This window comes from Euprymna scolopes, chromosome 45 (genome assembly GCF_053919585.1).
Source record: "Euprymna scolopes isolate OS-2025 chromosome 45, ASM5391958v1, whole genome shotgun sequence".
NCBI classification, from domain to species: Eukaryota; Metazoa; Mollusca; class Cephalopoda; order Sepiida; family Sepiolidae; genus Euprymna; species Euprymna scolopes.
Window position 1 is genome coordinate 36718075 of NC_136526.1, and position 18093 is coordinate 36736167.

General features: G+C 31.4%; 1 protein-coding gene across 1 annotated transcript in view; it reads right to left on the bottom strand.

Annotated features, from left to right (window-relative positions):
* Positions 1 to 14718, bottom strand: part of LOC145269168 (uncharacterized) — an 85709-nt gene extending 70991 nt beyond the window's left edge. Inside the window, exons 1-3 of the mRNA XM_080124777.1 lie at positions 14359 to 14718; positions 6464 to 7275; positions 2688 to 2724 (exon numbers count right to left, since the gene is read on the bottom strand). Of these exons, the coding sequence (XP_079980903.1) occupies positions 2688 to 2724; positions 6464 to 7270 (844 nt within the window). The 5' untranslated portion in view covers positions 7271 to 7275; positions 14359 to 14718. The remainder of the gene's footprint in view (positions 1 to 2687; positions 2725 to 6463; positions 7276 to 14358) is intronic.
* Positions 14719 to 18093: the final 3375 nt, after the last annotated feature.

Below are 18093 nucleotides of genomic sequence, written 5' to 3' on the forward strand. Positions count from 1 at the left end.
GAATTCTGAACGATTTGAAAGTACTCGGATTTATGATAAATATGGTGATTATATCAGCCAGTTCCCACAAGAAGTGAAGACTGTTATTCAAAAGTTGGGAAGAATAGAAAATAGAATTAATAGACAAAAACGTTTATTTTATTTAATCAAATATGCCATATATATATATATATATATATATATATATATATATATATATATATATATATATATATATATATATGGTGTTCACAAAGTCTGGCTACATTATGTAGCCAGACTTTGTGGATACCCTGTAGATTATGTAGTCAGACTTTGTGGATACCCTGCAGATTATGCAGCCAGACTTTGTGGGCACCATGTAGATCATGCAGCCAGACTTTGTGGGCACCGTGTAGATTATGAAGCTAGACTTTGTGGACACCCTATATATATATATATATATATATATATATATATAGAATATAATTATCCACTGACATGTGTTTCGTCGTCCACGACTCATCAGAGTGGCTGAATCTCTCTCTCTCTCTCTCTCTCTCTCTCTATATATATATATATATATATATATATATATATATATATATATATATATATATATATATATATATGAGAGAGAGAAAGAGAGAAATAAATAATAAAATATAAGTTTTGTTCATACAAATATATCATGGCTTCACACACAGAACATGATTCAATCGTTGTTTAGTAGGCTTGATTTTTTCCGGTTCCAAACATTTTGGATTACAAAGAAAAATTACTATTGTAAAAAAGAGTGGGTTGAATAGAAACTCTGAATCTGTGCATATGCTTGGCATTAGAATGTCAAAATGATTGCAGAGTGTCAGTTAGATGTCACTTAAAGCTAGGATATCCAAAGTGCTAGGAAGAGTTGAAATGATTAGCCAAGACCGGAGAAAGTGTAGGCTAGACTCGGTTAATTCCCGGATGCCCGGGGAAGTTAAATTATAAATAGATAGGCAGACAAATGGATAAAATAAATAATAAAATATGTTTTATTCATACAAAATTATCATGGCTTCACATGCAGAAATTGATTCAATCGTTGCTTCGGAAGACTTGATTTTTTTTTCTGACTCAATATAAAGGTCTGGTGTTTTGGAGCATGAAAAATGAGTACTATTGTAAGGACTGCATCACTAAACACAAATTATTATTTTTGAACAAGCTTACCTATCATTTAATTATTTCGATTATGTTTTAGGCATTTTTGTTTTTTGTTGTTTTTTTTTTATTTAGCATAGACTACTCCCCTCCAGAAAAGAGTCAAGAATGATTACCATTGGGTTAAGTATTGCTGTCAGGGTCGTCTGTATATTGAATGCATAGTAGAAATCTTCATTATAGAAGTATTAGAATGCAGTGCCTATCTTGTTTGTCCAGAGTCCATCATGCCCCTATTGGTATTTTGTTTATTTTTTTTCAAGAGTCAGATACTGGTCCATCAAACCGTGTATATATATATATATATATATATATATATATATATATATATATATATTGTTCTCATTATAAGTTATATCTCCTATTTGGTTTTATCAAGCTTTTACATCTGGTTGAGATTACTTTATAAATATTATTTTTTTAATATTTATAATTTACTTTAGTTTTTATATCTCCCTCCCTATATATATATATATATATATATATATATATATATATATATATATATATATATATATATATATATCGACTAGTATAGTGACATTCTGTACTGAAGAATCCCGAAAGGATGAAACACTAGTGTCTGTAGGTATTTAATTATTATAGTAAATAATTATGTCAGCCCCTTTAAGAAACTCGTTTCTTATCGTTGAGCAGTTTCAGTTGAATTAAAAAGTCGGTCAATTTAGCTCTTATGGATAGATCATCATATAATGATTAGATGACTCTAACTGACTTTAAAAAAATATTTAAAAATAAAATCTTTAAATTTCAATGTTATTTCACATGGTTAACGGTAGCCAAATGGATACGGCCCTTGTTAATCAAGTCAGAGATGGCTTGTGTCGCCGGGTTTGAATCTATCAGCTGGTGTTAATCGTGACTCCCTGCACTGAAGATTCCCAAAAGGATGAAACAGTCGTGTCTATAGGTATTTATAGTAAATAATTATATATATATATAAATATAATTATGAAACACTAGTGTCTGTAGGTATTTATAGTAAATAATTATATATATATATATATATATATATATATATATATATATATATTGTGTGAGTGTTTACTAGCAAGGAGAGCCGACGTTGCCTGGGATTGAATGGTGGCCAATGTTTCACACTCTTATTGTCATCAAAATCGATGAAATCGCCCATTTTTCAATCAAATCAATTGATTTAATTGGCTATCACAGTGCACCACTGCACCATTACTTTGTTTGTCCGTATCGTAGGAATGTCTCTGATTCTAGACTATGTTCTCTAATCAAGAAGAGAGTGGTCCAAATATAAACTTTAAATCTGTGCGGATGTTTCGTATTAGGATGTCAAAATGATTGCAGGAGTGTAAATTATATTCAATTCAAGCTTGGACGATCAGGGAGTTAGTAAACTCGTTATGGTAGAGTAAAAACGATTAGAAAAGATTAAGGAGAGTGTAGGTTAGACTCAGTTAATTCTAGGAAGTGTTACATGTCATTCTGGGAAATGCCAAAATTATGGCTGGTTTTCCACACACACATACTGAGCTGGGTGCACACACGCAAGGGTTGTTGACAAGTCTTCAAAACAAGAAACATCATCAGAAATCATAACATTGTGTAGAAGCTTTAAAATTCAACATTCTTCAATTGTGTAAGTTTTCGAAAATGTAAATAGCTAAATTGGAATTTGGCTTTGATATATTTTTCGAGGAGGATCTTGTCATTATAATCAAATGAATTCGGGTCAAAAGGCAAAAAGAGTGACAGAAACCGAGCTGATTGATTTGTCATTTTGTCATCAACAACATTCATCAACACACCATCTCTCTCTCTCTCTCTCTCTCTCTCTCTCTCTCTAGCATACTGTGAAAGTATTGTTAGGAGACTAAATCATCATTCTTTTTATACAACCAAATTATTAATGTAACTCTTTAAAAAACAATTTATCTGTATATACAGATAAATTGTTTTTTAAAGAGTTACATTAATAATTTGGTTGTATAAATTGAGAGATTTATCTGTATATACAGATAAATTGTTTTTTAAAGAGTTACATTAATAATTTGGTTGTATAAATTGAGAGATTTATCTGTATATACAGATAAATTGTTTTTTAAAGAGTTACATTAATAATTTGGTTGTATAAAAAGAATGATGATTTAGTCTCCTAACAATACTTTCACAGTATGCTATAGAGAGAGACATTCATAAGCATCTGACACCCAGTTTAATAGATTATCTATATATCTATAAAAATGAACGTGCCTGGCTGTCTGTGTGTGTCTGTGTACATTTCCATATGCAATAACTCTCTCAATTTTAAGTCTTAAGTTTTAAGACTCGAAATTTGATATACAGGGTACTGAGATTTGGGAAAATGTTTGTAATCTGTCTTCGGCCAGAAATTTGGCTGTTCAATGATTTGACCTTCGAGAACTCTACCAAACTCCTCCAACAATTTTGGATCTAAACACTTGAAATTTTAGATATAGGTTCATTGGACATGGATTTAACTTAATAACTTAAGAGCCCAAAATAATAAATGTTAAGGGGTCATAATAGGGGTCAAAGTTTAAAAAACTGACTGCTTTTTTTTTTTTGCTCAACATACACCTCCAAACACCCGGGCAACGCCGGGCTGAAATGCTAGTATATATATATAAGTAGAACAAAATCAATATATTCTAGTAATAAACTTACAATATTTCTATTCAAAACAAGGAATACAAAATAAACGTGAAAGGTTCCTTATTTTTTATTAGAACCGTATATTAAATAAAAATACTTCAAATGCCTTTCTGCACAAGAACTATTTCCCTGAATTGGATTTTACTTCTGCATTCCACTATATGATTTTTCTACACGGGTTTGTCACTCTTTCTCTAATTATGAATATTTTTTAAAGAGATCCTTAAGGATATCTCACGGAAATATTTTTGGACGCACTAATCGCCCCTACCTATTTCGAACTTTTGGATATCACTTGATATTTATTTTCATGGTTAAAAAAATGTATCAGATTAGGAGGAGCAAACATTATAATAAGTTAACCGCTAGACTTTGGAATTCCATTCCAGGTCCCTGCTTCACCAACTGTACTGACGTGCAGAGGTTCAAGTGTAACGTGAACCGACATCTTGCTGCCCGAATCCTTACATAGTACCCTAGTAGTTGTTGCCCCTGATAGTAGCCCCTACACCAAAGTGACAATGTGCCTTGTTTGAGGTGAAAATGTAATAATAAAAAAAATAAAGAGTAAAGTTACATAGGAACTTTATTACAAGACAGACTTTAAAACATCCAGAGTAGAAATGGAAAAAAATGTGACAAAAGCAAAAAAGAAAGAACAAAAAAAGAAGAATATAATAAATAAATAATAAATTAAAAAAAAAATTTTTAAAGAAGAGACTTCAAAATAAAAGCATGATTAGATAAAACATTTAAAGTTTAGAAAATTGAAGCAACAGATGTCTGGGTATGCAGAGTGTAGGTTAGACTCAGTTAATTCTAGGAAGTGTTACACGTTATTCTGGGCTACGCCAAAATTATTGCTAATTGTGCACACATGCATAATGAGCTGGGTGCACACACGCAAGGATTGTTGACAAGTCTTCAAAACAAGAAACATCATCAGAAATCATAACATTGTGTGGAAGCTTTAAAATTTAACATTCTTCAATTGTGTAAGTTTTCGAAAATGTAAATAGCCAAATTGGAATTTGGCTTTGATATATTTTTCGAGGAGGATCTTGTCATTATAATCAAGTGAATTTGGGTCAAAAGGCACAAAGAGTGACAGAAACCAAGCTGATTGATTTGTCATTTTGTCATCCACAACATTCATCCACACACCATATCTCTCTCTCCCTCTCTCGCTCTATAGCATACTGTGAAAGTATTGTTAGGAGACTAAATTATTATTCTTTTTATATAACCAAATTATTAATGTAACTCTTTAAAAAACAATTTATCTGTATATACATTCACAAGCATCTGACACCCAGTTTAATAGATTATCTATATATCTATAAAAGCCACCTAGTTTTCCATTTCTCCAAACAGCCAATTTGCAAAGGGGGACAACTCAAACCACACAGAGCCATCTAGTTTTCCATTTCTCCAAACAGCCAATTTGCAAAGCGGGACAACTCAAACCACACAGAGTCATCTAGTTTTCCATTTCTCCAAACTGCCAATTTGCAAAGGGGGACAACTCAAACCACACAGAGTCATCTAGTTTTCCATTTCTCCAAACAGCCAATTTGCAAAGCGGGACAACTCAAACCACACAGAGCCATCTAGTTTTCCATTTCTCCAAACAGCCAATTTGCAAAGGGGGACAACTCAAACCACAATAGATTAAATAGACAAGGCAGTAAACAACAGACGAGCTGCAACAGATGTCTTGGTATGGTATTATCGTTTCTCAGGGAGAGTTACTTGGTTAAGGAGCCTCCTGGGAATGCAACTAGCTCCCTGGGTGAATAAACAATATCCAACGATAGGCATATGTTGGAAACAGCAACTCAATGGGTCAATATGTCGTTGAATTTAACCAGCTGGCATGGGTTGCTTCTTGTCTTCATTGCATCGTTACAGGCATCTTTCCATCGTCGGCATTAATGGCATGCTGAAATTTAACGCTGATACAAAAATAGCGAACAAATGCATTTTTATAAAAATATAATTTATTTAAGATTTAACAATGAGCAGCATATTTTTATAAAGACCAGTCATATTTTTATAAAGACCAGACACATGCTATTACGCATCCGTCCGTCGACCCCAGAATCAAAGCTTCAACTGTTTTTAAAACAATACAATTATATTTAATTCTCTCTTTCTTCATTGAAAAAGAGAAAAATATATATAGAGAGAGAGAGAACGACATAAAAAAGAGAGAAAGATATAGTCATACAGTTTGAACCTTGTTTTGTTTTCAAACAACGAGTTCTCCAGGTTTGACCTTTCGTTTTCTAGGATCTCACATGGTTTTGACTTAGTTGAATATTATAAAAAGACTGTCATTCAAACCTTCCCAAACCCACAAAGCACCTGCATGAAATGTTTTTACCTTCATCACAAAGTCAGGCACAAGGTGAGAAGCTAAATATAGGGGTTATTAATGTAGAAACCCCCAGCTCCTTCGAAAGGGGTGCTGTCGATTGTGCCACATGGGAAGTTAACACACGGTAACAATTCTGCTTCATTGATTTTTGTTGTAAGCTCTCAGATGCAAGCCTCAAAGAAGGAGGTGAATAGGTTTCATTTTTTTAGGTAATCGTTTTGTTAAACTTCAATACAAGATGGTTTATCAATATTTTTCACGTTTCTTTTTCCTTTCTTTGCTTCCCATGTGTATAGGGATGTGTCTTTTCAAAGTTGATTTCTGAGAAAATGAAGATCCGCAAATTTCACATGAGAACGGTTTTTCCATTGTGTGTACACGCACGTGTTTCGTCAGAATTGATTTGTCAGAAAACGAAGTCTCACAAATCTCACAACAAAATGGTTTCTCTCCCGTGTGAATGAGTTTGTGCCTTTTCAACGTCGACCTCTGTGAAAATGAAGAGCCACATGTTTCACAACTGTATGGTTTCTCCCCAGTATGCACATGCATGTGTCGTTTTAGAGTCGACTCCACCGAAAACGGGGATCCGCATATTTTGCAGGAGAATGGCTTCTCTCCTGTGTGTATGCGCGCATGTTTTACAAGACTTGATTTCCGTGAAAATCTACAGCCACATGTTTCACAAGAAAATGGTTTCTCACCAGTGTGTATACGCATGTGATAGGTCAAAGGTGACTTTTTAGAGAATGTACAGCCACACACTTCACATGAAAACGGTCTCTCCCCAGTGTGTACAAGCATATGTCCTTTCAGATGTTGCTTACGAGAAAAGGAAGAGCCGCAGGTTTCACAGGAGAATGGCTTGTCTCCAATATGTATACGAATGTGCCCTGTTAGGTTTGATTGCTTGGAAAATGAAGATCCACATATTTCACAGGAGAATTTTTTCTGTCCAGTGTGTATTGACATGTGGTTATTCAACTGGGATTCATACCAAAATGAAGATTCACAAAATGTACAGGAAAACGATTTCTGCTCGGTTGAACTTGACATTATTTCTGTAAATATAAATATGCATCAATAAAACTAAAAAAAAACAATCTTGTTATATTTAATGTTTATGTTATATACTGAACGAGAAGTTTATTTTTATTTGAAACAATATTTAATTCATTCATTTATTGCATTAATGTGAAAATATTGTGTTTTTTTAAATTTAATTACAATGATCAATGATGATTATTAATGAAGTTGGAGTTACTTAGAGCAAAGACGAGAGTTTATCTAACATGTTAATCATTACAATTGCTTTATATATATATATATATATATATATATATATATATATGTGGAAATTTAACTAACTTTCTTGGATTCTGCATTTTTGGATTTTACCGTCATTGGATACTTTACCATTCACCAGACTATCCATTCATGTGAAATCACTTTTTTATTCACCCTATTCTCTCTGCTTCATTTTTTGTTATCAAGTAAGATCTTTGACTTACTTGTAGTTCCATTAAATACTTTTGCAAGCAAAATTCGATCCTGCATTTTGCTAAATCTTACCCTCTGATGAGAAGGAAAGTATTTCTTCGAAACTCTGTGGATTAAGGACTATCCACTTATTTAGTGTTTCCTTTTTAAAATTAAGTATGTTTTTAACTCTTTTTCAAAGTGTTTTTAACATGTTTTATTAACTACTTGTTATTATATATATATATATATATATATATATATACTTCTTTATTGTTATATAAACATGCTCACATCCCGCTGCTACAAACAGCCACTTGTTTCAATCAAACAACAGATATCATCAGGCAGCGACTTGACTATTCAAATGCTCAATGAATATTCATCTGTTGTTTGATTGAAACAAGTGGCTGTTTGTAGCAGCGGGATTTGAGCATGTTTATATAACAATAAACAAGTATTATCAGCTCTTTTTATTGAGCACTATCTAACAACCTCGTTGAATTCACAAGTCCATTACTTTTGAATAAAAAACCCCGAGTATATATATATATATATATATATATATGCATGTTAATACAAAAGTATAATGCCAATTCTGTAGAAAATTCTTACTGTAAGAGCTCAATGCTAAACAGAGCATACATAATGATTAAAAGAAAAATACAACAGAAATATACTTAACTCTCAAAACAGCCTTTTCTTATGAGCTGGGCTATTCAGATCAGCATTGAACCTACACTAAAATTCACAGGCAATATTCATAGTTATTAGAAAAATATCTAATAATTTTTTCTCTTATTATTTTTTACTGATTTGAGTTTCTGAAAATACCTATTCTAATCAATAGGTTGGTCAATCATTATTTTGTATGTGCTGGGAGAGGAAGCCTGATAGCTTCCTTAAGTGTTGCATCTGTTTTGCATGCCTCTCTGGAATTGAGCTTCAATTTCCCAACCATAACTGATAATATAACCAACTAGGGACAGTTTATAAGCAAAAATAAATCCATTAATTTTTTTTCATACTGAAAATAAGCACAGCCAAAAGGAAAGGAGTAAGTTTAATGCATCTAAAACCAAGCTTCTCTCTTTACATCAACATTCTGATCCACATCTGGCATCAATTGAAATGAATGGCTCTCGTCTTAGGGAGGCCTCAAGTTTTGACAAGCTTCTGGGCTTGACCATTACTCCTGATCTTAAATGGAACACGTACATCAAATCTGTTGCCAAGGCCGCTGGAAAAATCGTGGGATCTTTCTATCGATCCAATAGATATCTCACTGCTGATGCAATTGTCTATCTATATAAGAGTCAGGTACGTCCAAGGATGGAATACTGTTGCCACATCTGGGCAGGAGCTGCTAGAAAGGACTTGTCCTGCCTTGATAGAGTTCAAAATAGACTTCGTAGTCTCGTAGGAGATATCCTTTTCTCTTCCCTGTAGCCTCTATCTCACAGAAGAGATGTTGCGAGTTTGTCTCTGATGTATCGTTATTTTCATGGAAAGTGTTCGACTGAGCTTCAGTCTATGGTCCCCCCTCGCCTAACTTTCACAAGAAACACTTGTCTAGCTGAAAACACTATCAATAATTCCCCCCACTCTTTATCTGTGCCTAAACCTAAACGTAGATTCCATGAGCAAAGCTTTTTTCTTAGAACTGCGCGCCTGTGGAATTGTCTTCCGTTTTCCTGCTTTCCGGCTGACTACAATATGGTTGTGTACAAGTCTAACGTAAATAAGTTCTTGATGAGCCGTTCCATATAAGTTATCAAATTTACCGAATTTTCATTACTAATGATTACTATATTGTCCAATTTCTACTGTACACTCTTTAACCCTTATCCTTGAGCGGCTTCTTGGCCTTGATAATGTGGTGAAGCCTGTATAAAAAAACAAAAAAAAAGTATTTTTGACGGAGTCTCTCTTTAAAAATCTACTAATTATCCAATTAGTGTGAAATTTTCACTGATTATTAAGTGAAGAATGAACTTTAAAAGGGTATATGCTGTTTTCTTTCATAATCAATATTTTATATATATATTTCTGCCTACGGCCCTGTTCTTTATTTGTGGGTACAAATATGCTTAAAATAATTAACCGAAATTGATCAAAATATATTATATTGTGGGGATTGTAGATAAAACAAACAAACAAACAAAAGGAAAATGGATTCCATATTGTTCATTAAAAAATTATTTTTCTTAACGTCTGAAGAGAGGCTGTTCTTGTGAATATTTTCAAACGATATAAGTTTTGAAATTGTCCGAATGGTTGTGAAACAATTGTAATGAACAATGAAAATAAACTACTTGTTGCTATCAATCCAATCTTTGTTATCTTGGCTTTGTGAATATAATATATGAATGTTCGATTACAAAAACTGGTAATCTTAAAGCTTACTAATAAAGTCAACTTATACTGACTTAAAATTTATTGGTATATGAACGATTATCGAATTCTCAATTACATAAACATAATAAAATTTGGAATATTATAAATAAGATATATATATATATATATATATATGTCAAAGAATGAGAGTTCAATATAGAAATGTTTTAATTTAAATAAAATAAAATATGCATCAAGTGCACTTGAAAGCAAATCAGAACGTAATATTAGGAAAATAAACAAATATTTTACTTGTTTGAAATTTATCACAAATATATTTCGGAGGAAGACTCCATCGTCAGTATGTTGTTTTGTTTCTTTTTTTTTTCTTCTTCCTTGCCATGTTGTTACTTTGGAGATTAGGAAGTTACCTGTGCACAGTTCAAACAATTCAAAATACAACCACCAGATACAATGTGCGGCTCTATACAGACTTCTTTCTCCAAAGTAACAATATGGCAAGGAAGAAAAGAAAAAAAAAGAAACAAAGGACACACCAAAGATGGAGTCTACCTCTGAAATATATTTGTGATGAATTTCAAACAAGTAAAATATTTGTTTATTTTCCTAATCTTACGTTGTGATTTGGTTTCAAACGGACTCGATGCATATTTTATATATATATATATATATATATATATATATTGCTTATGAAAAAAAGAATTAAACTCTTCACTTAATCGTCAAATCAAAGTTAAAAATACATAATTAAATATAGTTTAGTTAGTCCCCCTCCAAGCCTCCATACTTAATTTTAAACTATCGTTAATTTTTTTTTATTATTTTGTTATGCAAATCTATAGAGTGATATAAAAAGTTGGAATTATTTGAAATCCAGGTATTTATATTATATTTTTGCATATTCTTATAGCTAATTATCCCAAATCTTATTTAGACGAAAAAAAAATTATTTGATTCCAAAACCTTTAAAAAAATTTTAATATTTTAGCAATCAAGATAAAATGACGGTTTATGGTGTGGTTTTGGAAAATTTAAAATTCTATTAAAAATAGTAGAAAAAAAAATTTATATTATTCTGCTTTTTATATGATAACAGTCAGGCTTTTATCTTTCAAAAAAAGTTGTTTTAAAATAATGGATTTTAATTGATTTTAATTCATTAAAAAAAAACAACTTGGTTTTTCTTTCACTTTTTGGCCATGCTTAACTGAAAACCATAAGGTGTTTTTTGTTTAAACAAAATAATACATTTTCACTAAGATTCAATTAAAAATAAGGGGTTTATTATATTCCGTGATCACTATTTTATGAATACTGAAATTTTCATTAAAATTGGTTTATTTCCTGATTTCTGGTAAATTTTCACGTAAAGAGAGGGGTCAAAATGTTTAAACATTTTGAATATCAGCCATTAATTTTGCATGTACCTAATATATATATATATATATTTAGTTGAAATAAAAAATCAGTCAATTTAGCTCTTATGTGCTAGGAGTGTCAGAAATCAACATTACAAAGGAGTGATAAACATTTGATTAATTAGACTTGCTATGTTTCGAAGCTTATAACAGCATGAATAATGTCATTTCAAACCCTAATTTTTTTCAATAAAAAGAAGCAAAAACCAAATTTTAAAATAATAAAAAGGTTTGATGGAAAAATATACAATATTTTTTCAAATCGGTTTTCTTTAAAAAAGATTTCACGAAATTCAACTAATTTTAACTTAATCCAAATCTAATAAATATAAATGCCAAAAAAACACTTACCTATAAAAAATACTAATCAATGGATGCTTCCATTCTTCATTTATAAGAATTTGTCCATATTTATATTTTATATTCCATGTGCTTTTTAAATAAAAGAATTATTTTAGTAAGGGTCCAAAACAGTTATCCGCTGTTAGCAAAACAGTGTTTCCTCCCTTTTTTCCAGTTGTCGAATATGGATACCTAAAAGGGCCATAATTAATTATTTCAAAAACATAAAAACAACACATACGCATGAGCCGTCGTGCCTTGTACATGAACAAAATATGGGTCACTCTTCTTGAAATATGATCACATTTCACTCATCAGTTTTTGCCGTTTAAACACAAACCACCTGACCAATTTTCCATTTTTTTTATTCTCTTAAAGAAATAAATGAGTTTTTGATTCAATATATTTTATTTCTTCTTTATGCAGTGAATTTTCTTTTTGATCTAATAAAATTTTTCTTTTTGATCTAATAAAAAAACATTGAATGAAATAGAAAAAATTGCTGCAGGCATCTAATATTTACTGGACAATATAACCAAAATATGAGATTTCACTTACAAAAAAAAAAAATCAACATGGTTTTTAAAAAAAGAGGTTTTAAACTTTTGACTTTACAGGTAAATTTGCACAAAACTATTCTTTTTTTATTTTAAATTAGATTATTTTATTTATTGAACTTTTATCTTCAATTTGTGATATATAAATCTGAGGTGAGAAAATTAATTATTTTCATTTTAATAGACATTTCAAAGTTTCACATTAAACCTGCAAATATCGTAAAAATTGAACCAATAGAAACATTTTGATAGATTTTTAAATTGAAAAAAATTTAACTCGTAAAATTCAATTCATTTCGTAGAAAAAAAATGGCTGCATGAACGCACGCAGGGTCTTTGTAAACACTGTTTTTTAAAAAAATAATATTTCTATTATTTTTCAAAAAACTTTAATAGTTTATTTTGGAAGAATATTCCATAAAGAAAATAAACAACCCACTTTAAAAAGAGAAATTACGAGTTTTTTTATATTTTATTCACAGTTTTGTGTTAAGGGTGTCAAAAAATTCTGACACGCCTACTTATGCGCAGATTATCATATAATGATTAGATCACTCTGGCAGACGGTAAAAAGCATTTAAAAAATAAATGTCTAAATTTCAACAGCATTGCTCGCGGTTAACAGTAGGCCCAATGGATTAGGTCCTTACTAATGAAGCCAGAAATAACTTCTGTTGTCCATCGACCAGTGTTAATTGTGACAACCCTCACTGGTGATTCTCGAAACAATGAAACACTAGGTGTATCAGAAACTGACCTTACGAATGCGTAAAAAAATATTGAATAATTCGACCCGTTGTCTTTCCAAGCTTATAACTACTCGAAAAATGTAATTCAAACCCTTTTTTTTTTCAATTAAAGGAGCAAGGACCAAGGTTTCATTTAAAAAATTAAAAAAAAAAAAAAACGTGTTTAAAAAAAAAAAAAAGGTTTTTAACTTCGGACTTTACAGGTAAATTTCTAAAAAACACTTCCTTTTTTTGTTGTTTTAAGTTTGAATATATTATTTATTGATCTTTTATCTTCAATTTGTGATATATAAAACTTTGGTGAGTAAATTAATTATTTACTTTTTAATAGATATTTCAAAATAGGGGGGGGGGCGTGAATTAAAAAAAAAACAAAAACGTTTGTCTAAAATATTATATTCGGTTTATTGGAAAGAACATAAAATTTCACATTGACCCTGAAAATTGAATCAATAGAAAAATTTTGATAGATTTTTAAAGTTTAAAAATTGAAAAATACTTAACTCGTAAAATTCAATTGATTTCATTACTGTTTTTTTTTAAATAAAAAATAATATTTCTATTACTTTTTATACAGCTTTAATATTATTTATTATTACTGATTTTGGAAGTATAATCCATAAAGAAAATAAAGAACCCAGTTTTAAAGGAGAAATTACGAGTTTTTTTTTTTTTTATATTTTATTCACAGTTTTGTGCTAAGGGTGTCAAACAAATTCCCCAAAAATTCTGACACACCTACTTATGCGCAGATTATCATATAATGATTAGATCACTCTGGCAGACGGTAAAAAGCATTTAAAAAATAAATGTTTTAATTTCAACAGAAAATATAACGATTATACATTTACGGTATTAAAATGCAATAGTTGCGTTGAGTTTTTGATTGTTTATATATTAAAATTAAAATGTCGGAAAATTTTATCTGTTTTAAAATAATTTCAAAATATGAACTAAAACTAAATTAATTACTTGATAAAACTCTTTTTGTTTGTTTGTTTGTGTTTGTTAACAACTTTGTTTGTTTCAGAATGAAAATAACGACAATTTGTCCGTATTCAGTAAACAGGATTATCTGTATGGTTGAAAAAAAAAAAAAAAAAAAATTTAAATCGATTGTTTATCCTGCGTTAAATTTAAAACTTACTGCAATACCAGGAAAAAAGAATGGGCTCGAATTTAATTCGTTAGATGGAGAAAAAATTGAACGGTAAAAACAATGAATTTGAAATTATACTTACATGTGTTTTTTGTTTTGTTTTTTTGTTTTTTTTTACCTATTTTTAGAGTTGGTGTGTTTTTTTTTTTTTTTAATTTTTTTTCATAGATAAAAAAGAAAATCAAGATGATATCAAGGAACAAAATACTAAAAACTTAACTGTTTTAAAAATCATTTTGAACAATTCAAACACTAGTGTGTTTCATAAGAGGTGGTGAGAAGGTTTCATGGCGGACATGAGAATTCACCAATTCTACCCACAATGCATTAGTCCATGTTTAGTCTTCATTGCCTACTTCCGTCCGTATACACACGTGCATCAAAGTGTAGTATCTGTTCTTCAGATGCTGCGCTGCTGCAGTGCTGCTGCTGCACTTCTTTTGTTCTCTTTCGGTGGAGGAGAAATCCTTCACGACTGAGACAATTTTTATTTTTGTACCTTTTCTCCACGTTAAAAAACGACCTGGTGTCTAACTCTGTCCCGTGGGGAGGCATAGTAAATAGGTACGTGCATATCCTGTGGATGGTATTAGATGCAACAGTACAACACTGTTGGGTATTTAGGGTTTGTATTACTGTACCCATAGATTCGAAAAAGTTGTCAAAAAATATTATTATAAATAATAAACTAGACAAAATACTGTTAGAAACTCGCTCAATATATTTTACCGTGACATAAGTTGACATATATTCGGTGGTTTTTTAATAGTATTTTGTCTAGTTTATTATTTATAACACCTTTTCCCAAACTTACCATGTTAAAGAGAGAGTCGGGCGCCATTTTGAATTTTCCAATATATCGGTAAACACTGCATGTTTTTCGAGATGAATAAACATGTTACATTAAATAAAAACACAAAAAATATATCCAGTTGGGTAGAAAAGTAACTTATCTTGCCTTTGATAACATTTATATGTTATATATTTGTTTTTTGACAACTTTTTTGAATCTATGTGTACAGTAATACAAACCCGGTATTTATTTCCCTCTCAATGCGAAAAATGAGACACAAGGGTCGGAAAGTGGGATTTTAAAGTTACCGCCACCGTGGCGGAGTACTATGACCCTGCAAAAAGTGCCCGGGCAGCCTCGTCGGCATTTCTCGGTAGAGGCGCCTCAGGCCATTTACAATAAACTAATCCCTTCTTAAAGAGACGAAGCAAAGCCTGGGAGGGTGAACCTCCTAGAACTGCACAGGACTAGCATCATACCGCAACCAACATGGAAAAGGTCATTGCAGTAGAATGGTCTAGAAACTATGTTGATTTGGGGGGGGGGGTGACAAGATCAAAAATAAAATAGAAAAATAACGGGCAATCTTGACAATCGTAGGTTGAAAATAGAAAACTATGGCTGTCCGAAGCTGACGTCACTTGGGAAATGAAAAATGCGAAATCTGGATAAAGCGAAATGACAAAAAAAGAAAAAAAAAAAACTTTTTTGCGTTTTCTCTTTTTCCGGCTTTTTTTTTTTTTTTTTTTTACCAAAATCTTTTAAAAGTTTCATTCATTTAATGAGAATTTTAATAAAACAATGAAAATTTATTTAAAAATAAAATTCGCTTGATATATTAATATATCTGAGAGAGGATAGCTCTAAGCTCTATATGAGTATTTTTTACTAATATAAAGAAAAAGAAAATTTACAAGTATATTTTTTTAATTCTTCTATTTTAATTTTAAGATAATTTTTCATTGTTTTCGTGCAAATTCTCGTTAAATGGATGAATCTCTTTCAAAAAAGATTTCGATAAAATCAGAAATACAAAATAATAAAAAAAATCGGGTTTTTTTTCTAGTGCTTGATAATTTTTTTTAAATATGGTTTTAAACAACAGTACTTAATTAATTGTCATGTCGAAAATAGTACTATATCCAAAATTTATGAAAATTTATCGAGTAGAAAATTATTTATAGTTAAAATAATTTTTACGGAAAATGTGAACACCTTACAGATTGCACATACAGGGGACCTTCTTATCTCCTTTTTCGTCACTTTAATGGCTTCCGACATTTGTAACCTATAGCGATAGACATTTTTTTTTTTTTTTTACTAAAAACGCAATAGCAGTTATTCTACACAATGATTTTTATAATTTTTGGATATATTAATATTTTCGACATGACAAACTGTTATTTTTGCTTAAAACCACATTTTTTTTAAATCGATCTGTCAGCTCTATCTTAACAAGCAATTATTTTATTTATTTATTTATTTATTTATTTATTTTTGTCAAAAACCATTAAAACGTATTTCATTCCAATATATCCGGAATTTGCTTTTTTTCATTTTCCAACTGTCAGCTTCGTGCGTCCATGTTTTCTATTCAACCTACAATTGTCAAGATTGCCAAATAACGGCTGCGGGCTGCTGTTATAGCAGGAATATACTTGGAAATTAAAAGTAAAACTAGAAAAACATTGGATCCACAAATATCAAAGTTAGATGTATATTAAAGAAGGGAGAGGGTAGAAAAGTGAATTTAAAAAATGCCATTTATGAGTCAGTTTTCCTGATGATTTCAAAGCAAAGAATCATAGTTTGCCTACTGCATCAAAATTAAATATGCTGTATAGCACTGAGGGACAACACATTCTAGACCAATCGACAGGTCAGAGAGAACTCAAAATTGTTGAGATTTCTTGAACCCAATGCCCAACTCCAATTTGAAGAGATCCTTATCTTCAATCATCTCAACTGCCCGCTGAGTGGGTCATCAGCGGCCCGTTTACTATTCCCCTATTAAATCAGAGATAGGTCACTGGACTTTGGAAGCCTTTTGAGCATGGTTTGACACTCTCTAAAGAACTGTGTATTACCCCTTGGCCTATGACGACCCTCAGACAAATGGTCGAGAATGGGGTTGGGAAAGGCGCTGTTGATCATGGGGTTTCATTCATATTTCTCTGTCAAAGACTCAAAAAGTCTCAGCATCTTAATGACACGTCAAGTTAGACATTCCTAAACTTTCCTCACCTGGACATTAAATACAAACTTGCTTGCAAATCCAATGCCTCTTCTTGTCCTAAAGAAGCAAGAACAGGAGGTATTAAAGGGCATCAGCAGTGAGATATCTACTGGATCGATAGAAAGATCCCACCATTTTTCCAGCGGCCTTGGCAACAGATTTGATGTACGTGTTCCATTTAAGATCAGGAGTAATGGTCAAGCCAAGAACCTTGTCAAAACTTGAGGTCTCCTGAAGACGAGAGCCATTCATTTCAATTGATGCCAGATGTGGGTCAGAATGTTGATGATGTAAAGAGAGAAGCTTGGTTTTAGATGCATTAAAAGTAACCAGCCACTCCTTTCCCCATTGTACTACGTGCTCAAGATCAGAGAAGAGAGAATTGGAGAGAACTTGGTCGTTTACTGTCTTAGATGTGCTACCATAAATGGTAGTGTCGTCAGCATAAATGTCTACAAATGATGTAAGGATGTGATTTGGAAGATCATTAATGTAGATCAGGAAAAGAGTTGGGCCCATGATGGACCCCTGAGGGACACCAGCATTTATACTGTGAGCTTCTGATTTTTGCCCCTCAACTACTACTCTTATGAACCTATCAGAAAGAAATGATTTAATAATTGAGAAGACATTTCCAGCTATACCATAGCTAGAGATCTTATGAAGTAAACCTTTATGCCATACCCTATCAAAGGCCTTAGATATGTCAAGAGCAATTGCCCTAGAAAGGTTGCCTCCGTCGAGAGATTTGCTAATCCTATGAGATATAACTGTAAGCACATCTGCTG